Below are 22,794 nucleotides of genomic sequence, written 5' to 3' on the forward strand. Positions count from 1 at the left end.
TACTGCAATAAACCAACGTCGTTTTCTAATGCAAGACTGCCAGAATTGCTTCTGTATTAAAGACCACAGATGTACTGCATGGTGCACTGGGTGTTATACGCAAGTAATGAATCATGGAACTTTACATCAAAAACTAGGGATGTACTGTATGGTGACTAACTTAATATAATAAGAAAATATTGTTAAAAAAAAATAAAGACCACAGAGGCCTACTTTTTTTCCATTTGACCCTTGGGAAAAATGCCAAGAGCTAGAGTTTAGGGTATATAAGAGTGAATTGCTTAGAGGATATGCACCTTTACCTTTATAAAATAATAAATAATGTTTTCCAAAATGCTTTTTACCAATTTATACTCCCAGAAGGACTTTGAAAGTTACCTTTGCTCTACATCCTTGCCAACATTTATCATATCCTAAACTTTGAAATTTTGCATTTTCCCCAATTATTATTATCATGTTTTTAAAAAACCTCCTTCTCAACCATGAAAAAAAAAATAGCAATTCAGAGCAACTCTCTTCTATAGTTGGTCTGCTTTCATGAAGACATTGTGAACGATGAATTGAGAATGCAAGCGGTAAGAAAAAAACCCACGTATGTTAACCTCTAAGAATCCCAGAAGAACAATCTCGGGATTCAGAGAGCCAAATAAAAAGGTGTAAATCCATAAAGACCACAACTAAGCTCATCTGCTGCAAATTAAAGGCCCAACTAACCAAACCAAAACAGAGAGGTTCTGAACTGTTTAGGACACAGTGATACACTCTATTACTGCCCTCTCGGAGTAGCTGATTTCAAATGTCATGCTTTCAAAGAAAACTTGTTAGAAGCTACAGCAATAGGTTAATCTCAGTACCTACATGCAGCACTTACCTTCTGAAGTCCCTCTACAGTGGCAGGCAGACTAATTAAGTCTGCAGCTGACTTAACGTTGGCTTTGAGGTGGTTTACTGCAGAAGTCAACAGAGAAATCTGAAAGGAAGAGAGAACAATGAAAAGAGAATTTGGAGAAGTGAATGCTTCCTGCACAGACTCTACAGCTGATAATAATATCAAGGCACCCTTGGCTTTTATGTGTTTCTGTGATCCAGACATTATACTGTCAGCTCACAAGAGTAGAGGAACTACAATACCTTGGATAGAACTGAGATCTGGAAGGCAACAGTAATACCTCTTCCTTCCCTGCCCCCATTTTTTAAAAATAAAGATTTATTTATTTATTTGAGAGAGAGGGCGAGAGAGAGAAGGAGATAGAGGGGGAGGAAGAGAGGGAGAGAGAAATCCAAGCAGATTCCATGCTGAGTGCGGAGTCTGACGCAGGGCTTGATCTCAGGACCCTGAGATCACAATCTGAGCCGAAACCAAGAGTTGGATGCTTAACCAACTGTGCTATCCAGGCGCCCCTTTCCCTGCCCAATTTAAACACCAGTGCCAAAGAGCGAAAGGCAAGTTATTATTCTTTACTCTACTCCTGGCAGCTACAAGATCCAAAATCTTAAGTTACCAAAAAGTTGCAATGATTACAACACAATCCCTCAACAATTGGACAGGGAGAAAGCTAATGATCAAGGACCCCTGAAAGATTTCATTTTGGTAAAAAATAACACCTTGGTTATTTACTGAACTTTTTGTTCCTGACCAAGTGGGAACATACATTATAAAGTAAAAGCCCATCATCACAAATTACAGCCTACAGGAACTTGTACAACACTTTAAACTACTTGGGGATTCAGTTTTGGTTAAACAATGTGATTAATATTTCAAACTCAATAGCTCAACCAAAGTACTACTCTGCACCTGAAGGGGCTCAATAAATACCCACTGACACGCTGACTGATGCAGTACATGTATTAAAATAGGAATTGAATAAAAATAAAATGTGTCTTCCCTTCTGCTATGTAGGGGTAGGATTCTAAATGGCTGGACTTCTCTCTTGAATAAGGACTGGGGGAAACTGTATAATACATAATTTCAGGCAGCAGAGATCATATTCTAACACCTTTGTAGTGTGGCTCAAAACATTCTTGAGAGATTCTTAGTTCCAAACTGCTTTCCTGCCCCAAATTCTAGGATGAGGACACAGATCTAACAATAGCAATTATATTCAGAATGGAGTCAGAGTAACCACTGAAGTTTCTGGGCATCTGTTATGTGCCTAACACTGTGGTAGGCAGCAGATGGATAGCAGACAAAGTAAACCTGATCCCTTCTCCTTTCCTTCAGCCAATGCTGGGCGTCCTGTGCTGGGCACTGCCGCAGGCACTATGGAGACAGTGGCAAACAAGACCACGAGGTTTTGCTCTCAAGGAGCTTACATCCTAGTACAAGGTGAAAGAAAAACAAAGAGGAAAAGTATCACATAAAGTACTAGCAAAGAATTTCAACAGATTTCCTGGAGCAAGCCACAGCATGTTCTGAACCAGGAAGTCTAGTAAGGAGCCAGGAACTCAGGGCTCTTTTTCCCTCTTTCCTTTTAGGAGGGGCCGTTTTTCATTCATTCATTACTACAACGAGTGAGCTCAATTTCATACCAGTGGTGAACAATACGGATATCAGTGATCTGTGGTATTTACATTTTAGTGCAAGGAGACAGACAATTTTATATAAGAAAAACACTGGATGGTGAGCTGCACTAGAAGAAAATTAAAATAGGATGACCTGATGAGTGACCAGGTAGTTACTTTATTTTTTTATTTTTATTTTTTTAAAAGATTTTATTTATTTATTTGACAGAGATAGAGACAGCCAGCGAGAGAGGGAACACGAGCAGGGGGAGTGGGAGAGGAAGAAGCAGGCTCATAGCGGAGAAGCCTGATGTGGGGCTCGATCCCATAACGCCGGGATCATGCCCTGAGCCGAAGGCAGACGCTTAACCGCTGTGCCACCCAGGCGCCCGCCAGGTAGTTACTTTAGATTAGATGATCAGAGAAGGTGTCTATAAGGAGATCAAATTTGAACTGAGATCTTATAACAAGAAGGCTTTACTCAAAGACTGAATGAAGTACATTTCAGGGCAGAGGGAATTGCTAGGGCACATGCTCCAGTGCAGGGAAGAGCCTGGCATATTTGAAGACTAGAAAGGCTTGGTGGCAGGAACACATAATGCGAGTGAGAAAGGGGGAGGAGGAGGGAGAGACGGAGAGAGGGAGGTAGTGGGGTAGAGGCAGGTAGGTAACATTAAAGAAATAATTAAGTACTAGATGTGATACCGAATAAAGTCAAAGAAAAGAACGTTTGTGTAGGCTGAAAGGGACAGGCTTCACTGAAGTGGGACTCAAATTAGACTCTGATGGAGAAGCTATATATAAAAATAAAGCAGGTTTTCTTTCTAGGTTAAATATGTGAGCGTGGCATTAGGTACAGGTAGGGAACAACAGCACGAATAGGCCCAGGAATACTTCTTCTTCATGGCCTTTCTCAAAGTGACAAGATTTGTGTGATGACTTAAGGATTCTCTCTTTCACTAGACTGTAAGATCCATGACACCACAGACCATGTCTATTTCAGAATTTTCCATAATATGCCTGGCACACAGACAAACATCAGTAAGTATTCACTGAACGAATGTGTGGCTGAGAAAGAACACTCTGTCCAGGAGGGACAGTGAGAAGACTAGTCCAAGCAGAGTAAAGGGTAGAGGCCAGGAAGGAGGAGAAAAGCCTTTCTGACCAGTAAAATGGCTGAAACAATAAAAACTATTTAACAACAATCATCTCATAAAGATGTATGAATGTTTTAAAATACGTCTACAAATTCTTTGATAGTCTTCCCTTCAACAGGTGGAACCTAATCCCCTTCCCTTGAATGTGGCCTGTCCCCAGTGGCTCACTTTCAGCCAATAAAGTGGAAATGACAATGAGCAACTTTGGAAACTAGGTTGTTAAAAGCACAGGGCTTCTTCTTTGCTCCCTATTGGATCACTCACTCATGGAAGCCAGCTGCCGTGTTGTGAGAACACGCAAGCAGCCCTGTGGAGAAGCCCACGTTGAGAGAAACTAAGCCCTGTGGCCAACAGCCATGTGAGTGAAGACCCTCCAATCCCAGCGAATCCTTCAGATGATGCAGCCTTGGCCTAGATCTTAAAGGGAACCCGAGAAAGATCCTAGCCAGAACCACTCAGCTAAGCAGCTCCCAAATTTCTGACCCACAGAAACTGCGAGGCAATAAATGCTTGTTGTGTTAAGTCATAAAGTTTTGGGATGAATATAACACTAGTGACAGATGACTAATACAGGCCATGAGGATTAAATGAGATATACAACTAAAGCTCCTAGCACAGTACGTGGTACAAACAAAATACTAAATTAGTGTTAGCTCTTTAACAGTGAAATTTAATAAGCACTTAAACATGTCATTCTCCATAAATGCTCCAAAATATTCAGACTAATCTTCAACATTCCAACTCTATCCATTTAAAAACAAAAGGTGAGAAACCTCAGCCCACAGAGATATTCTCAGCAAACTATAAACCTCATAAGAGTAGCAGTTACACCACAGAGATTGTTTTAATCCATACCTTTAAAAAAACAAGAATAATACTGAGGTTTGAAAAGGGCTTACAGGAAATAGGCATTCTTATGAATTGTTAATTGGACTGCCAACTGGAGAAGACCTGTAAGAAGGTTCTCTAGGAGTATTTGTCAAAATTTGAGTGTTTAGGGATGCCTGGGTGGCTTAGTCGGTTAAGCGTCTGCCCTTGGCTCAGGTCATGATCCCAGAGACCCGGGATCAAGTCCTGCATTGGGCTCCTTGCTCAGCAGAGTCTGCTGCTCCCCTGCCCTCTGCTTGTGCTCTCTTGCTCTCTCTCTTTTGCAAATCAAAATAAATAAATAAATAAAAATTTGAATGTTTATATCCTTTAATACAGCAATTTCATCTCTAGAAAACTATCTGCACATTACTAGCTCATGTACACAAAGATGTATGCACAAAAGTATTTACTGCTTCCCTACTCATAATAGCAAACACTAGAAACCATCCAAATGTCTATAGCTAAGGATGAGGAGATCTATTCAGTGGACGAGGCAAGTTGTGGAACAATATACACTGAATGACTCCATCCATTTGGTCTCGTACTCTCTCTCTCTCATACACACACGCACACACACTAACGCATAAGCGAATTCTTACTAAAAACCATTAAGATTTTCATAGAAAGGGGGCTAGAAATGTCTGTGTGATGGGGGAACATACAGAGATGGGGGTTGAAGGGGAATTTTCGTAAGAGTTCCTTATGTATTTTATTGTTTAAACCTTATGTAAGAACACATGCACTTATTACTCATAAAATTTTAAAGACAAAAGATGGGAAGGAAATACACACGTAGGAAGAAGACATCATGACTCTGGAAGCATTTAACAGATTTCCTAGGCTGGCTCTTTCTTCCATGCCCTTCACTGGGCCTTCCAAGACTATCTTAATGTGCTCAGTCATAAAGTACGAGGAAGGAGGTCCTCCCCCAGGTATGTTTTACTGAGTGCCCCACAGTATGTACACAATTGACTCAATACCAACTTGATGGACAACATTCCAGTTATTCCAAATGTCCTATCAATTGTGTGGTTACCTTTTGGCCACCTAAGGGAACAAACTGCTTCCACTGACATCTGGCCAGATCCTAAAAGACATAAGCTGTATTCTGGGTGGAGAGATCTAGGTAGAAACTATTTTCCCAGGTACTACAATATCCTGAGGCTAATCAGAAGCACCTCAAGAATGGTAATGGCCTCCCAAATGGCCAGTGTGGCTGGAGGCAGCTACCACTTCACCCAAAACCAGAGGAGCAGGTGCAAGTCAATGCAAGTAGGGGAAGGTGAAGTACTATTCCACTTCTCCCCATCCCCCAAACACCCCAGGCCTAGGGTATCAGCTGCTTCCCTGAAAGAGTATGCCCTGGAGAGCTGACCATTAACTCCCTAAATACCAAACATCACTTAGGACTTCTTACTCATTTACAAGACCCGAACCCCACACTGGTCACTAGGACTCAGCTACATTCCCATAAACTGCAAAGCCAGATTCCATCTTTCAGCATTCCTCTTCTAAGAGTGAAGAAATGACGGGGTGCCTGGGTGGCACAGCGGTTAAGCGTCTGCCTTCGGCTCAGGGCGTGATCCCGGCGTTCTGGGATCGAGCCCCACATCAGGCTTCTCTGCTATGAGCCTGCTTCTTCCTCTCCCACTCCCCCTGCTTGTGTTCCCTCTCTTGCTGGTTGTCTCTATCTCTGTCGAATGAATAAATAAATAAAATCTTAAAAAAAAAAAAAAAGAGTGAAGAAATGTCAATATCTGTGGAAAAGTACAGCAAAGCTACATGTGTAACTAAAATGGAGAGACAAGGGGCCTAGATCTTAAAGGGCCTAGATCTCCTTTTACTATCTCTGGGACTGCTCTAGTCTCTGATGGACATTCTAGAATGTCAGATCAGATTCAAGCATTACAGAATTTATCTCTAAAAGTCACACGATATAGTTCAAAGAGTCTAAAAAGTTGAATTAAGTAGAAACCATTAAGAAAAAAACCCACATTCCAGCCAAAAGATGAATCATGACTTGTATGCATATTACATGACTTTTCATCAGCAGAATTAAAAATAACTACTGTAGACCATTTGCTTATTAGACCATTTTATACCATAAAGTCTGAAATGCTGTTTTTACCTTGGGGTTAAAATTAAGGATCTTTAAATAGTAAGTAAAAGAGTTACTAAAAGAGATAATCATCAATGATGAATGATTACGAGCCCTTGGAGGGCCCTGATATCACAGCCTTTTAACTTGACCTACTGAGCACCTACTGCATCCTTAATATAAAGATGGAAGGCAGAATGGAAAACTGGAAAGAAAAGAGGCTCCTAGGCCTTAAATATTTTAATATTAGCACTGCTACACAGCCGTGCAACGTTGAGCCAACTACTCAACTTCTTTGAGCCTCAGTTTTCTTATCTGTAAAACGGAGATACCGCCTCCTACTTCATAGGGCTATTGAAGCAAAAATGATGATCTCACATGTAGTGCACCTAACTGTGGCTGGCACCAAGAAAACATTTAATGATGGCGTCATCACCTTAATTGCTCTTATCATTGCCATCAACATGCTTAAAGCTCACAAGTACAGTGCACAACCTTCTAGTGTAATTAGATGCATACACAAATAACTATCATATAAGGTATCAGGACTGGGTGCCAAGAGATAAGGAGCATATAGAAGGCAACGCAAGGTCCTTCTTGATATGGCTCTTGCTGACATATCTTTACTTCTGGCCTCTTTGCACCAAACTACAGCTATAATGAACTACTAAAATTCCCTGAATGCACTGTGTTTTTCATTTGCCTACTCTTTTAGACATACAGTAACTTCTCATTATTCACAATAGTTATGCTCTAGAAAGTTGCAGCAAACACTGAATTAGTGAATACTGAACTACTGCTCCTAAGGGAAGTATAGGGTTAGGTTCTGGAGAGCTGTCTGGTCACATTTTTGTCAACTAGTCAATATAAGACATAATCTTGTTTTATAGCTGTTTCTGTTTAAAGACATCTTATTAAATATATATTGCTGAACTCATGCCTGAAGCTTATCTAACACATGTATTTTCTCTGTAGAACACATCACAGCCTTGGGACGCCTGGGTGGCTCAGTTGGTTAAGCGTAAATGTTACAGCATAAGAGCTGAAACAAGGCAGTGTGTCACCTTGTTTGACATCAACTGGAAACATTTGTGTTGGGTGACTCCAATATTCTGCCACTGTACACATGTCGGGGAATGACTACAAAAGCACCACAAGTAGAGATTTTTGGGGTTACAAATTTTAGCAAGCAGGCGAATTCACAAATAAAGAATCTGCAAATGAGGATCAACTCTACTAATGTTTTACCTATGACGCCCTTCTCTCTTTCTGCAGGATTCACCTGGTGAACTTTTATGTGCCCTTCAGGACTCAGCTCAAGATATGTGAGAAGCCTTGCCTGACCCCAGCCATTCTGGTTAGATACATCCTTAAAAATGACCCCCTAGCACTCATCTGGACCTGCTTCTTACTGCTCATCAGACAGTTTTACAACTGTTTACTTTTTTGTCTCCTCCATTTGGCTATGAGAGCCCTGGGGGCAGGAATCATCATTTTAGTTCGGAATCCAAGGCCTACCTGTATAAAAACAGCTCATTAAACATTTGTTGAATTAACAGTCTTCAAAAGAAGAGGGAGGACACTCCCTATAGTGGTTGAGAATGGCTATGGGTATGAAATCAGAAATTTCATGAATAAAACAGAAAAGCAAGTGAGATTTTTAACCATTAGTTTAAACGTTTTCAATGCAAAATTTGATTTTAACTTATTTCAAACTAATGGCTTTTTTTTTCCAGGTGGCATTAACTTCAACTCACATTGGGATAAGGACAGTTCTTGTTAAGTGATATAATTCATTTTCTTATTAAGCCACTTTAAATTGCTTTTTAAAAAATGATTTGCCAATAAAAGCATTTAACTGACAGTTACCTGTAAACATGGAAACATAGAAATTAAATACCAATTTTATTTTTATACCTATTCCGATTTAGGACAAATGCCTTTTACTTGAACAGACCATAAGATATGCGTAACTTAATTTTAGAAAATCACTCAGAGACTAATGAGCTCCCCTTGGACCAACATAAAGCTCACTTCACTACCACCACCCTCCTGCACCCATGCCAGCTTCTGGCTGGTCTCAGCAGTCACTCCCCTCATCTCTGAAGGTCAATGAAGACTAAAATGGAAAACGTTCCTCATTTTATATATGAAGCCCTGGGACTAGAGTAAACTTTTCCTGCATACCTGCCTTCCCAGGTATTCTTGCATTAAAAATAAGAGCCAACCCAAGAACAAAATGATTCTTTTGTTGCTAGATTCTTGGTTAGAGAATTCAAAAGCCAAAATATGTAGCAAAGATTTGAAAACCTGAATGTCCTCCCACACCGAGTACCAATTTCCCCTTTTGATTCTTCCCACAATGCTGATTTACATGAACGAGATGAGAAAGAGCTGACAGTGACTCTTCATCTTGAAAGATTTCATCCCTGCCTCAGAACAGTGATCTCCATGACAGACTGTCTCAGTGGAATCCATGGTTCACCCCAGTGAAAGATGCTAATGAACTATTTCTCAGTGCTTCACTGTGGTCTATTTTCACTTGATACAATCTCTGACCAAACTGCTCAGTTGCTCTGTCAATAAAAGCAAGGCCACAATTTATCCTATTCTTTTTACAAAAGGGAGCGAATACTGGCTTTTCCCTAATTACTCAGAGTCCAAAGATAAATGATAATGAGCAAATACTGGGTGCTATAACCCATCAGTTATTTCATCAGTAATTTAAAAAAGTGAAATAGAACTGAATAGAAAATAAAATAAAAGGCATATTAAGGGTAAGTTATTGTTTTCAGAAACTTTTATCGTAGTTACACATATATGTATGTAAGTATGTGCTTACAGGGTAATGACATGAAACATTTCTTTTTGTGGGCTCCAGGCAAAATCTGAAAGCCGCTGTTGCAGACCACTGATCCCTGATCTTAAGTGCTGACCTGCCCCACTCCCACACTGCTGCTGAGAGCTGGCGGTAGCTTCGGATATGTGTGGAAGCAATTTATTCGAGCACAATGCTCCCTGCCAATGGCTGATTCTGAACTTTGGGACTCCATTTTGAAGAAGAGAATATCTGCTTAGCCCCAATGAAGAAGGTATATCTATTTTTTTTTAAAAGATTGATTGATTGATTTGCCAGAGAGAGACTGAGAGAGCACAGCAGGAAGAGCAGCAGAGGGAGAGGGAGGAGCAGGCCCCCTGCAGAGCAGGGAGCCCGATGCTGATGCAGGGCTCAATCCCAGGACCCTGGGATCATGACCTGAGCCAAAGGCAGACACTTAACTGACTGAGCCACCCAGGCGCCCTGAGGTATATCTATTTTTAAGCACTTTGCAGGCGTACCATTCATTTGGTACTTGAGTCTTCTTGCCAGTGCACACCTTTTCTAGCTAAACTGCAAAAACTGAGACAGAGGCTACAGCATCTAGTGACAACTCTAGCACCTTATACACAGGAGATACGCAATTAACATCCTTTGCATTAGTCCTTTCCCTCTGGCAGAATCCCTCTTTTAGAATCATGCCTATTGAGATCTGGCCAACTTAGGGACTGAAAAAGTTTTTGCTCTAGGCTTGCTTGCCTGGCCAAGGTATTTAACCAACTCTGCTACCTCCCCCTGTGCTAGTCTGGAATGACTGTCATTGCTAGAGATGGCTTACAGATTTGTTTTGCTACAGTGTACAGCACCGCACCCAAGGCTGCATCTGTAAGTTTGGGAACTCTATTAAACAAAGTAAACTCTCATTATCTAATACAAAATAGACTATCCTTTTTTCTTCAAGGTTAGAATGACACTCTGATACCTACACTCAAGAATTTCCAACTCCCTCAAACTACTCCACTTGATAAAACTGTTCTTTTGCAGAAAGGGCTAACATTTTATGTATTTGGTTAATGCATACTATTACCCATTTTACCTGACCTTAATGTGCTAGGATCACAGTATGCAAAACATCATCTCAAAAAGTAAAACAATCAGAAATGAGTGCCCTATACCTACAAAGTCATACTAAACAAACAAAACTAAAAATACACAGCTTATACAGAAATAAAATCACACACTTGCTACCTGCTTATTCATTTCTGTGATGTTTATCCAGACTTTGTTCAAGCCCAGCTCCCCAGATTCAATCTTCTCGAGTTGTTTTTGTTCGCTGAGTAGTTCTTCATTAAGTTTGGGAATTTCTTGGAATGAGCTTTTCTGATTAGATTCCACTAAAAGCAAAAATAAGAATAATAATAAATAACCACAGAGTACTCTCTTGACTCCAAGATGAAAAAATGATCTTACAGTAGGAAGGAGACAGATTAATAGAAGTCAATCCTGGTAAGACAACTGAATTCCTATCAACCAGCTGTACTGTTTTTTAAATTTATGTAAATGTATATTTTTAATACTAAAGCACCATTTTAACTGGGCCTATTTCACAACTGGGGTACAACTTTTAAAAGTCAGATGGATAAAAACGATAACGAAGTATCAGCAGAAAGAGTCGGACTCTGTAACTTACTGTGATCCTGAGTAAATTACTCAAATTCTTTGAGCTCAGTTTCCTCATCTGTAATACAGAGATAAAATATACTTCACAGGATTTTTAGAATTAAGTGAAAGAAGGGTTGTAGAGTACTAAACAGGGCTGAGCAGGCATATAACAAGTGATAAATAAATACTAAGTATTAACCAGAGCAATTAAGGAGCTTTGTGATCAGTCAGTGAAGATTTACAAACCTTACTCCATTAATGCTCAAGGTGATGTCAAAAGTTGTATCCCTAAATGCTTAAATCTAATTTTTTTTTCTCTCTCAAACTAGTCAAATGCAAGATGGGTTCTTAACCACCTTTCAAGTGCTGTTATGAGGATAAGGATTTTAAATTTTTTTCATAAACAGCGAACAGTGTTTTCTTAGATCTTAAACCAAAGTGAAATAGAAGATAAAGGAACATGTTAGGTGAAGCGTAGGGTGATATTTGGCTCTTCCTTTGGGAAACAGTATCTCCTGACCGGTTCAGAGATTTGCCAGCCTGAAAGAGTGCTTTCTCTTCTGTCTTTTAAGGAGTATTTTTCCTTTTCATGAAAAATAGAATATTGATCATGGCTGGTCCTCTATAATAAAACCCACATCATTTTTTTAAAAGCCACAGATGGCCCGATGTATTTTCTTTAAAACCAAAAAAAAAAAAAGAAAAAAAAAGAAAAAAAAACTGGCATACAGGACAGATAAAAAGCAATTTGCTAAAATTTAAGTGCCATGATTTTTTTTTTGTTCCTCTCTGTGGGGTCAGCATTGGAATAAACCTGGCGCATTTCAGGCACTCAGTAAGTATCACTGACTGCATAAATCTGGCCTTTGCTTATATCCCAACCACATTTCTCATCGCTTTACTTTCCTCTTCAAACTATTTTTTGGTAAAGTGGATTTTCCAGACACACCAACCTCTTTAAGTCCTGGCATCTCCTGAATATAGTGTTTCCAGGTATTGGTATTGACAAGTGTTCAACAAATATTTGTTGACTGATTTACTGCCAGGTCTATTACCTGTATACACTTCAAATACACATTTCTAAAAAAAGAAATTCCCTGAAAAGCTTAGCTAAGGTATAAATTACATGAGTGTCCTGTAATCACAGGCACAGAGCAGTCCGGGAAAGGAGTCCCTGGAGGGCAGAAGTGAGCAATGTTTTGAAATGTATAAATAAATGATTGCTATATGTGATCAAAACAAGCTGTAGCACAAACCTAGGAGGCCCAATTAATTACAGAGAGATGAGGGCACAGGCAGGTGTCTTTAGTGGTTATTTATAGTTAAACATTGCTTCTGAGAACTTCATTTCCAAGTATGGTTACCACTTACAAAGAAAACACTGGCCTTAAAAACATTTTTCAATACTGGTATGGACAACCATTAAGGAGTGAAATTAACTAAAATACAGAATCTCATTCTTTCTTATACTGTACTCTGATTCCACCAGTTGATTAAACATATTGTTCAAGATGATTCTGGCAGAGAATTGTGGTTTACCCAATTCCCTTCCTTGAATCAGAAGAAAACCGAAATTAGTATTTCAACATTTTTTTCAAGCAACATCACTAAGAACATCGTTAACACAGTAACAAGGAGTAGCTGTCCCTAGGTCAGGTTCAGACCTTGAATAACTGCAGGCAGCAAAGAGAAGCTGGGGTGAAGGAAAGCATGGAAGTTGTGATCTCCTAAGGCTTAAGATGGGAAGTGAGGACACAACTCTAATTCCAGTTCTGGAGCCAGATTTTGTTATGACCTTGAGAAAGCCGAGTGGTCAGTTTCCCCATGAGCTAATGCTGCTAAGCTTAAGGCGTTTGTGATTAACTTGAAACTGGTTCTTTAGCTTAGAAAATTAACCCTTAAAACCTAGAACCAAAGATCTGTGTTGCTAAAGAAAGACGGGTCAAATGTGGTTGAAGCTACTATGCAAACACACCTTTCAGATAAAGTTCCTTGGATGTGGCAAAACACAACTTTGTAATTTAGAATATATAAAACTCTACACCTAGAAAAGTCTCTTAAGCTTTAAAACTCATGAGACAAATATTTATTTGTGATTTGGTACACAGTAAGCACTCCATAAACGCTAGCTATTATTATTGCCCATTCCATACAGTTTTTCTTAAGGAGGAAATTGTTTGACAGACACTCCCACATTCTTTCTCAAATGGCCCTGTGAGGAGGAAGGAAACAGCCCAGTATTGCTACTGCCACTTTATACTTGGAGAAGTAGACTTGGGGAAGTATAAAATGGCAACAGGTGGAGGTTAACTATGGTTCTAGACTCCTGGACCTTAGCACTTCCTTTCTGCACCTCAGGTGTTGACTGCAATGCCCTTATTTCAGATGCCATTTGTCCTGACGGTGCATAAGCACTACTTTTTGTTTGTAGGTTTAAAAACAAGCAAACAAACAACTGTTCCCACATTCAAGCTGACAGCAAAGAAAGAGTATAAGAAGGCTGGAATGAATATGTAATTGCTTATCAGAGTGGGCAAAACTCTTAATTCAGCATGGTTCACTTTGTGGACCTAGAACCTGTAAGCAAGATAACACTCTGAAAAGGGCAACCACTTACTTGTTCTAAATTTTTCCTTGAGGGCATCCAGATCTTCCTTCAGGGCAACTTGCATCCATACCAAGCCAACGCAGGCCACGACACAGGCGGCAAGGATGACAAAAGCACAGAGGGGATAACAGATCTTGCAGCATCGTAAATAGTCTCCCCTGATCATAAGAACAAATTCAACCAGGAGTACAAGAGTGATTATAAGTACAGCTGTATTAGAAATAGCATACATGTGTCACCATATAGCTATTTACCAGGGGCCATTGGCTACCACATTCTTTTTTTTTTTTTTTTTTTAAGATTTTATTTATTTATTTGACAGAGGAGACAGACAGACAGCGAGAGAGGGAACACAAGCAGGGGGAGTGGGAGAGGAAGAAGCAGGCTCCCAGCGGAGGAGCCCAATGTGGGGCTCGATCCCAGGACCCTGAGCCGGAAGTAGACACTTAACGACTGAGCCACCCAGGCGCCCCATGGCTACCACATTCTTAAATCTCAACAGCAGGTTGAAAGTGACTAAATAATATGACCTATGAAGAGCTCATCTTTTGGATACAAAGGTTTCAAACTTCATATGAGACAAAAAGAGATCCTGTGGGCATTGCAGCCCACAACCATCATCACGGATTCAGCCCACAGATTTGGGGACAAGTTCAGGGTAGGAACGTGTCAAGACCAGTGCTTCTCTGCAATTCCATTACAGCACTATAATTTACTTCTCTATCTATTTTTTGCTTTCCAACATGTATCCCTTCCGGGGGAGCCTGATTCAGATTACTGAAACTTCACAAACTTTTGAGCAAGTTTTACTTCAAATGAACGAAAGAAATAGGAACTGTAGGTTTAAGCGGACACCTGGTGCACTCTAGCTTATTGGCTTAGAAGGCAGGAAACACAGAAAGGGGTTAGATTTCACACCAAACTTCAACCAGCACTCAAGGTCTAAACTAACTCAACAGGGCCACTCACTCCAGTGGAACTGCTCCATTTCATCAGACCTTCAGATCCCAAATCTAAGATTGCCCTTAACCACTTAATCTGACAAAGCTCATTAGAAACCAAACTCTTCCTTTAACAAAATAAAAGGACAAACACACTCTAAACAAACAAAAAAACCCTTAAAGTCTTTAATCTCTTTCAGCACCCCAACCTTCTGCCTGCCCTTGCTTCCACATCCTCAGCACAATATTCTTTTCTTTCAGTGTGCTCCCTGAGAGAGTCCAAGGACACCTTCAAGGTTCCCTTCAGCCTTTTTCCACCCTGGGCCCCAATTCCCAATATCCTCAAAGCTCGCTACTGCATTTGCCTAGTGGCTGCACCATCTAAAAGCGGTTTGGAAAGAAGCTGCCTCTTCTTTTAAAGGTTTCCTACCCTCCACATGCTCCTGAGGCTCATGCTTTGTCAGCTCCTCACCATATCCCCTCACCTTCAAGATTTGGACTCGTCAAGAGTGCAAAGAATAATCTGAAGTCTTAAAGTCCCTGTCTCTACTACACTTTTAAAAAAGGTCTAGTCCTAAAAGCTTCTTTGCTCCCGGGTACCTATTCTTAGCTTTTCTGCCACTCCCAACTTGGTCCCTCCGGGCTCTTGGCACATTCCCCAAGTCAATATCTCCACCCTGGATTCCGAGTTCTTCACACACTTAGAGACAGATCTCTAACTTATCCTTCATTCAGGACCTGAGCTCATCACCCTAACACCTTTTCTTCCTGTTTGCCGTCCAAGGTCTACACCCTTTTTCCTTTCTATGAACATCCTTCTCCTTCCTTTCAATTTTCCCTGTTGGTAGTATAAGGAAATGCCTTTTCCCTATCCCACCCTCACCACTGCATCACTCACTTGACAAAACGAGAGCGATTTCCAACTAAACCGAACTCCTCTTCCTCCTCGGAGCTGGATTCAGAGTCTGAGTCAGGAGGCTCAGTGCGAAGGAGGCGGTGGCCCGAGCCTTTCTTGGGCTTCTTTCTCCTACTGTCCCCAGCCAAGCCGATCAATGCATTGAGCTCTTTGCGCTTCTTCATCTTTTTGTGTGGGGTGAGTGGTGCACCCACTCCTGAGCTGCCAGGTTCGTACCCGACGCCCAATTCTCTCGCTGCCTTGGAGCTGCCTTCCAGGGTGGGGAATCTGGGCCAGAGCCCTGGGTCACTCCCACCCAGGGGTGGGACTGACCAGATCCGCTGGGGGCTAGAGATTGGAGCCCAGAGGGAAAGTGGAACTCAGGTGGGTGGGGGAAGTCACATAGAGATGGCCAGGGAGCTGGTGATAAAAATGGGTAAGGCTCTGGGCATGGAGTCTCAGATAAGAGGGTGGCAAGCGGAACAACTTTTATCTCCCAATAGGCAGGTAATACTTCTAAGTGTGCTCCAGCAGCTGGGGAAGGACACACAGATGGGTGTTCTGGCCTTCCGAGCAGGACTTCCAGTAGAGAGCGAAAAGAAACTTGTTCTTGAATGGGAGAAGAGGGGGAGGTGCAGAGCTAGACAGTGAGAACGCGCTAGTCGCTCCCTAACTGGAGAGGTGGCAGCAGAAGGGGGGACTCGCAGCCACTACAACCCCAACACAGCTTGGGCGCCAAGACAATGACCGGGTCTTGGCGTGATCACCGTTCTCCGGCTTCCGCCTTGAGTTTGAAGGGGGCCCGAGACTGCGAAAGGCCTAGAGCACGGCTCGGAGGGTTCAGCCTGCCAAGTGCCAGTCCCGCAGCTGGGAGCCCCCAGCCCTGCTGTCTGGGCCGGGGCGATAGGGCGATGCGGAGGGACGACGGCTGCTCAGCCCACCTGAAGCGCTCCCGCCCAGAGTTCGAGGTGTTCTGGCGACTCTCGGCAACTCACACGCGCCGCTTCCACTCCAGCCGCGACTCCGGACCCCGCTCCGGCTGCAGCCGCAGCTGCTCCCAACGCGCTGGTGGTGGTGGCGGCGGCGGCGGCCGCGGGTTCCAGACCCGGGCCATCGCTCCAGCCCCAGCTCACTTCCCCTTTGGCAGCAGCCGCCGGCGCCGCCTGCCAGTAAACCCCGCTTTCATTGGCCGTCCTCCGGGTGACGTCACACCAGGGGCGCGAGTGGTGGAAGGCGGGGCGTTAAAGGGGCCGTAGCTCCGGCGAGGGCTGGGTCCCGCCTACCCGTTGAGGAGGTCCCGCCCCCAGGAAGGCCACCTGGGCTCCGCCGCTCACCTGTCCCGGGGCGGAGTTTTCTTTCGCCCGGAGCAGGGGCACCGGCAGGCTTAAACACCCAGGTGTTCGACCTGCTAGGAAAGTTCATCAGCCGCCAGACCCGGAGTTGTGATCTGGACTGACACAGTCCACAGGCTCCGCCCCTCTGACTCGCTTGCTGTTTACGAAAAGTTCAGGCGTGTTACAGATTAATGACCCAGTTGAACACATTCAATCATTCCATAAATATTTATTTGTCTACTTGTCAGGAGCAGCTCTGGCACTGGGGACACAGCGATGAACTAAATAACCACCTGCCTTTCTGGGTAGAGTTGCCAGATAAAATTAAAAAACAAAAACAAAAACCAGGACACCAGGAAAACTTGAATTTCAGATCAAGAACGATTTTTTCCCCCAAAGTATAAGTATATCCCATGCAACATCTGGGGCATCTTCATAATGAAAAGTTAATTCTTTTTTTAATCTAAAATTCAAATTTAACTTTTTTAAATCTAAAATTCAAATTTATCTGTCAACCCCATTTCTGTGGCTTATACTTTAGTGGGAGGAGAGCAACAATAGGCAAATAGATTAAATGTCAGGAGGTGATGAATGTTATGAGGAAAATTGAAATACAATAAGGGGATAGGGAGTGGCTCATGATAAGGGGATGTTTGGTCAGATACCTGGAGGATGGGAAGGAGGGAGGGAGTTGTGCAATGGCCTTGAGGAAGAAGTGACCTGGAAGATCTAGTGTGGCCGGACCTGAAGAACAGAGAGTGGTAGGAAATGAGAGCAGACAATATTCAGGGTCCAGATCTTGGAGGGCTTTATGGATCATAGACCATAGGCCAAGACTTTGGGAAACCACTGGTGCTTAAAGCAATGTCAAAATTTCAGAAATAACAGAAGTAAAACCAACGGATCATAGTGGTAGTAATTAGTAAAAGTGTATTGTGCACACACCAAAAAGACAGTTTGCAAACTAGTAGCACTCAAACCAAAACTTGGAATTAGGCTCAGGGGCATAGAGTTACAGAGAAACTTATATAGTGACAAAGTAGTGACTATTCTTCACAGTGATTGATTATAAATATTAGAATTTTCTTAAGTGATAGGGAATTGGCTAGTGGTTACCTCATATCAACCTTGGGAAACAGTTTTAGTTTTGCTTATGATTTCCAGAAGCACAAGCAAGAAATAACCCGGATCAAATTAGCCTTGCTAATTTAAAACTAAATGAAGCTTTGTTTGTACGATTCAAGTGTTTTTGTCTGCTCAGGGAATTTTCAAGGCTGGTCTCCATTTGTTTTTTATTTTAATAATCCGCTCCCCTTGGTCATTGTCTCAGCACACTGAGAGTATGACCAACCAGTGTAGCATTATTCTTGGTTACCGCCATTGATGTAGTCAGGCCGAAGAATCACACATTCTGTGTTTCCACTAGTTGAGTCATCAGGCTGGAGGGCCATGTAGTTCCCATCTTCATCATTTATGTGATTATTGCCCATTTCATCCAGTTGTCTGATCCTGATGGCTACCATTTGGCATGTGAGTGGCTGCTGACAGGCATTTAAAACCCTCTAGAGCATACAACACACTAGGGAGGTTAATATGATGACTGTAAGGAAAACAATAACCAAGGACTGAGAAATTTCCTGGAGCAAAGATTCCCAGGAGAGAAGATTTAACAAACTAAATAACTCAAATGGGTTATAATCAGATTCATGTTTTACTCAAGCCAATCTACATTTTTTTGAATAATGTGCATTTGGGTTTCAGTTTTTTCTGAGTTACTTATTTACATAGGCACAGCAGGACGTATTAGCAAACACATACCCTTAGGATTAGTTAGGAAGGGTTGAATTTGAGGATGTTGTATTTCAGAAGGTGATGTTGCAGGAGAGCTTCCCCCTGAATTCGGCTTCTACTGATGTGAGAGATCAAGTAATTTCACGAGAGAGAGATTTCTATGGAAACAAAAGAAAAAAGTTAATAGCTCAAGCAAAGTTTCAGTACTGTTTCTGAGTTTGGAGAGAGACAGTTGAAGAAAATTTCTAGATGTCAGGTTTGAAACATCTTAGGTAGAGTGAGGGCAAGCATGGGAATCAGACAGATTTTCTTGGTTTGCAGTATGACTGTCTCTGGTGATTTTTCTGAGTGGCCACATAGGAACGAGCACAGTTTGTCCACACATGAGCTGTTGTGGTGATGCCTGAAGTTTCTATCAAGTCAAGCTGGCATGGCTTCCAGAAAAGGGCAGTTTTAGTTTCACAGTGATTCCTAGTCAAAAGAGTAGGAAAAAATGGAAAAGTTTGGAGACTTCTGGCCAAATGTTGAAGGAAAATGGAAGAATTCAGGATCCAGTTCACATGTAGAAAACAAAACTTCAAAGACAACAGCACTAGAATCTGATATCCCCAAAGATGTATTACTGAAACATAATTTTTCTCTCTGGAGTCATCCCCATTTCTGTCAAAGATAACTACAGGAAGACTAGTTTATTTACAATTAAGTAGTTTCTATAAACGGGGCCTGATTATTTACATAAATGTCTCTAGGTGGCTGGGTCGGTTAAACGTCTGCCTTCAGTTCAGGTCACGATCTCAGGGTCCAGGAATGGAGCCTTGCATCGAGCTCCCGGTTCAGCGGGGAGTCCGCTTCTTCCTCTCCCTCTGCCTCTGCCGCTCCCCTCCGCTCATGTTCTCTCTCTCTCTTTCTCTCAGATTAATAAAGTCTTTTAAAAAAATAAGCGCAACAAGAATAGTGATTGACCATATAGGCTCTTTAAAAAAAATTTTTTTTAAGATTTTATTTATTTATTTGACAGAGAGACAGCCAGGGAGAGAGGGAACACAGTAGGGGAAGTGGGAGAGGAGGAAGCAGGCTCCCAGCGGAGGAGCCTGATGTGGGGCTCGATCCCTCAACGCCGGGATCACGCCCCCAGCCAAACGAAGGCAGACGTGCAACGACTGCGCCACCCAGGCGACCCGCATATAGGCATTTTTAAATCTGCTTTGCTAGAATTTGTCACAAGGAATATCAGAGTGGACTTTCCAAAGCCTCTGGAAGCTAGAAAGCCAAGCTGAGGACTTGTCCAGTTGTGTCCTGTTACAAGGAGAGCGACTCTTATTGAACTCATGCAAATATATATTTTATCATAAAAATAAGAATATCTAATAAGAGTTTCTGAATACTGGAGGGATCAGGTAGGAAGAAAACTGTCTTAACCTTTGTCACAACGACATTTTACCAAATTGCTGTAAGCTATAGATAACATAAAAGAGAGGACAAAAGGGGCCCTTTAATCTGGAAAACAAAACATCAAAGAACTAGCGATGTTTTAAATGAAATCATAAAAATCATAATCATCTCATCAGTTCATTCTGTATTATGTAAGTAATCCTTATTTTGCTTCATCTTGAGTTAGCATCTTTATGAATCAATCAGTTTTCCATTGGAGCTTTAGAAATTCTTACCTTACATTGTGTTTTTATCTTAAAGATGTCAGAAACCTGAATTTTAGAGTACTTGTCAGGGTTTTTTCCATAAATCTCTTTGAAGATGAAGCATTTTTGCAGGAATACTTTTGCAAAAGCATCAGAGTAAAGTAATAACTGTAAGTGACAAAAGACCTTGGAAGATCTGGTGAGAGTTCACATACACATACAAAGAGAGTGATGAAATTGACAACTAAATTTGGTTATTTTTGTGACATACATTTTAAAATCATGACTGATAACATTATATCAGAACACACTAGATTTTTAGGAATTTCATATCATCTCTGGAACACACATGTTAACATATGTAAGTAGAAGCTAAAGAAAGTTTAGCATTACTTCTTATTTGACAATACTTCTTATTTACATGCTACCCATGTAATTTAACATCTCAAATGACCCTAAATAAATTAACCTTTCTCTTATTACTTTATTCAGAATTTCACTGGGGGAAGTTTGTTAAAATTGTCAAAAGACTTAAAACATTTGATAAAATACAATCATAGATCACTGTGAAACAATAGTTATCCATTAAACCAAAGTGAGAGTTAAAAGATTTAAAGGCAAATACAGAAAGTTACACAGTTGTAAAAAAACCCTTAGCTCTTCTAATAAAGAAGACTTGGGTTTTTTGTTGTTGTTGTTTTTTTAATAATTGAAGAGTTGATAAAGACAAAGCACAGAATCTTTTCTAGGCAGATTACATTAAAGGTAAAGAAAAACCTTTGTTTATAATTTTTCATTAAGAGCAGACTAATAATCTAAGGAACCTTTATCCTTTTAACAGAGAGAAAACTAAGTTCTAAATTTGCATTGGTGTACTTTTGATATTAAAACTCTCCTTTTTTTTGAACATAAATACCCATACAGGTTTTGTTTTATCTTTTTCCTATTTTAATCATGAATAATGGTTTTACTTTAGGACAAAATTACTTTTTTTTTCTCTTAACAAAACAACCAAAACCCAAACCAAAAAAACCCCTGTGTCCTTCGTATCTTTCCTTCTCCAAAAAACATCTTCCACTTTCCTTACCTGCTTTCCATAGACAGTTGTTTTTTTAACCCTTATTATTTCTAGCAGTTTTCATTACATATATTAATTAAAATTCTTAACCCTTAGAATCCTTAATTCCTAGTGAAAACTAAGAAGTAAGTAATTGTTGGACTAGCAAATTTATAAACACATTTCATAAATTTCTAAAAGTATATTCTTCCTCATGGTAAATTTTTAAATGTGGCACAAGACATGGTTAATAAATACTTTTGCCTCTCTGTGAAAAATCAAAAAATCAAAAGTAGATAAATTTCTATTTCGCATTTAATGCTTATTTGGAGATGATTTATATATTTAATTGATTATCCCATTATTTAGCTTAATTTTGTATAAACTTTTTAAATATTTATTTGAATTACTTGCTTTTAATAATTATGCTTGGATTAGACATTAAACAACTAATCATTCTAAGTTATTTTTCTTGTTGACAAATTTTGAGGACAGGCCTGCTTTTATTAAACTAACAAATTTAAACTAGCTTTTGTTTATCAAAGATTATCTCAAATCTCATGAACTTGAAAAACATTTGGATTTGTTTCTATATTTCTGAGAGTGAACCTGATTTGTATAAATGCTTAATTTTCTTAAATCTTGCTCAATATGTGCTCTTCAGTCTTTTTTTTTTTTATTTTTTAAAGATTTTATTTATTTATTTGACACAGGGAGAGAGACTAAGAGAGCACAAGCAGGGGGAGCTGCTGAGGGAGAGGGAGAAGCAGACTCTCTGGGGGTTCGATCCCAGGACCCTGGGATCACGACCTGAGCCGAAGGTCAGACGCTTAACTGACAGAGCCACTCAGGTGCCCCTAAATGCTTAATTTTCTTTAAGCCAATTAAATAGAGCTCTCTACAAATTAATTTTGGTAGTATCATCTGGAGTTAGAAAAGTATCACATACATACATGGACATACATGAACATACAGACAGACACAGAGTTCTTATCACTTTTGTTTTAAATATTTTAGCCATGTCTCAGGTACAGAACTCAAAAAAATAGTTAGATCCAAAATGTGTTTCTGGCAGATGGACTAAGTTAAGGCTATCCTCTCAGATGGCCAAAGAGTGTTTACTTAAGATTTTTTTTATTTGCATGCTGTAAGAATCCTTTTAGAGCTGTTTTTGGAGTCTTTGTCTTTTAGAAGCTTCTACATATCAATTAACGAATGCATCCTACTCTCTCTGAGAGGTTTGGAATCATCTTTTTTAAGGGTACTCCCGTAAGGTGGGCTTTTATCTAAGTCGAAGTTTTCACAACGATTCCTGAAGTTCACTCGTTTTGCGAAATGGCACAAGGTTGTGGTGCATAGATCAGGTGGAAATCATCTTTGCTCTATTTAGATTCTCTAAGGTGTCCTATCTACCAGGTGCCATA

The 22,794-nt window shown here is 40.7% G+C and overlaps 1 protein-coding gene across 4 annotated transcripts in view; it reads right to left on the reverse strand.

Moving 5' to 3' along the window:
• EFCAB14 (EF-hand calcium binding domain 14) overlaps window positions 1-16,132 on the reverse strand; it is a 35,741-nt gene extending 19,609 nt beyond the window's left edge. For all 4 annotated transcript variants that reach the window (XM_011225324.3, XM_019799917.2, XM_002919468.4 and 1 more), the window contains exons 1-4: window positions 15,555-16,132; window positions 13,725-13,873; window positions 10,694-10,839; window positions 872-970 (exon numbers count right to left, since the gene is read on the reverse strand). In XM_011225324.3, the coding sequence (XP_011223626.1) occupies window positions 872-970; window positions 10,694-10,839; window positions 13,725-13,873; window positions 15,555-15,736 (576 nt within the window). In that variant the 5' untranslated portion in view covers window positions 15,737-16,132. The remainder of the gene's footprint in view (window positions 1-871; window positions 971-10,693; window positions 10,840-13,724; window positions 13,874-15,554) is intronic.
• Between the last annotated feature and the right edge of the window lie 6,662 nt (window positions 16,133-22,794).

The sequence above is a fragment of the Ailuropoda melanoleuca genome, chromosome 2, assembly GCF_002007445.2.
Source record: "Ailuropoda melanoleuca isolate Jingjing chromosome 2, ASM200744v2, whole genome shotgun sequence".
NCBI lineage: Eukaryota > Metazoa > Chordata > Mammalia > Carnivora > Ursidae > Ailuropoda > Ailuropoda melanoleuca.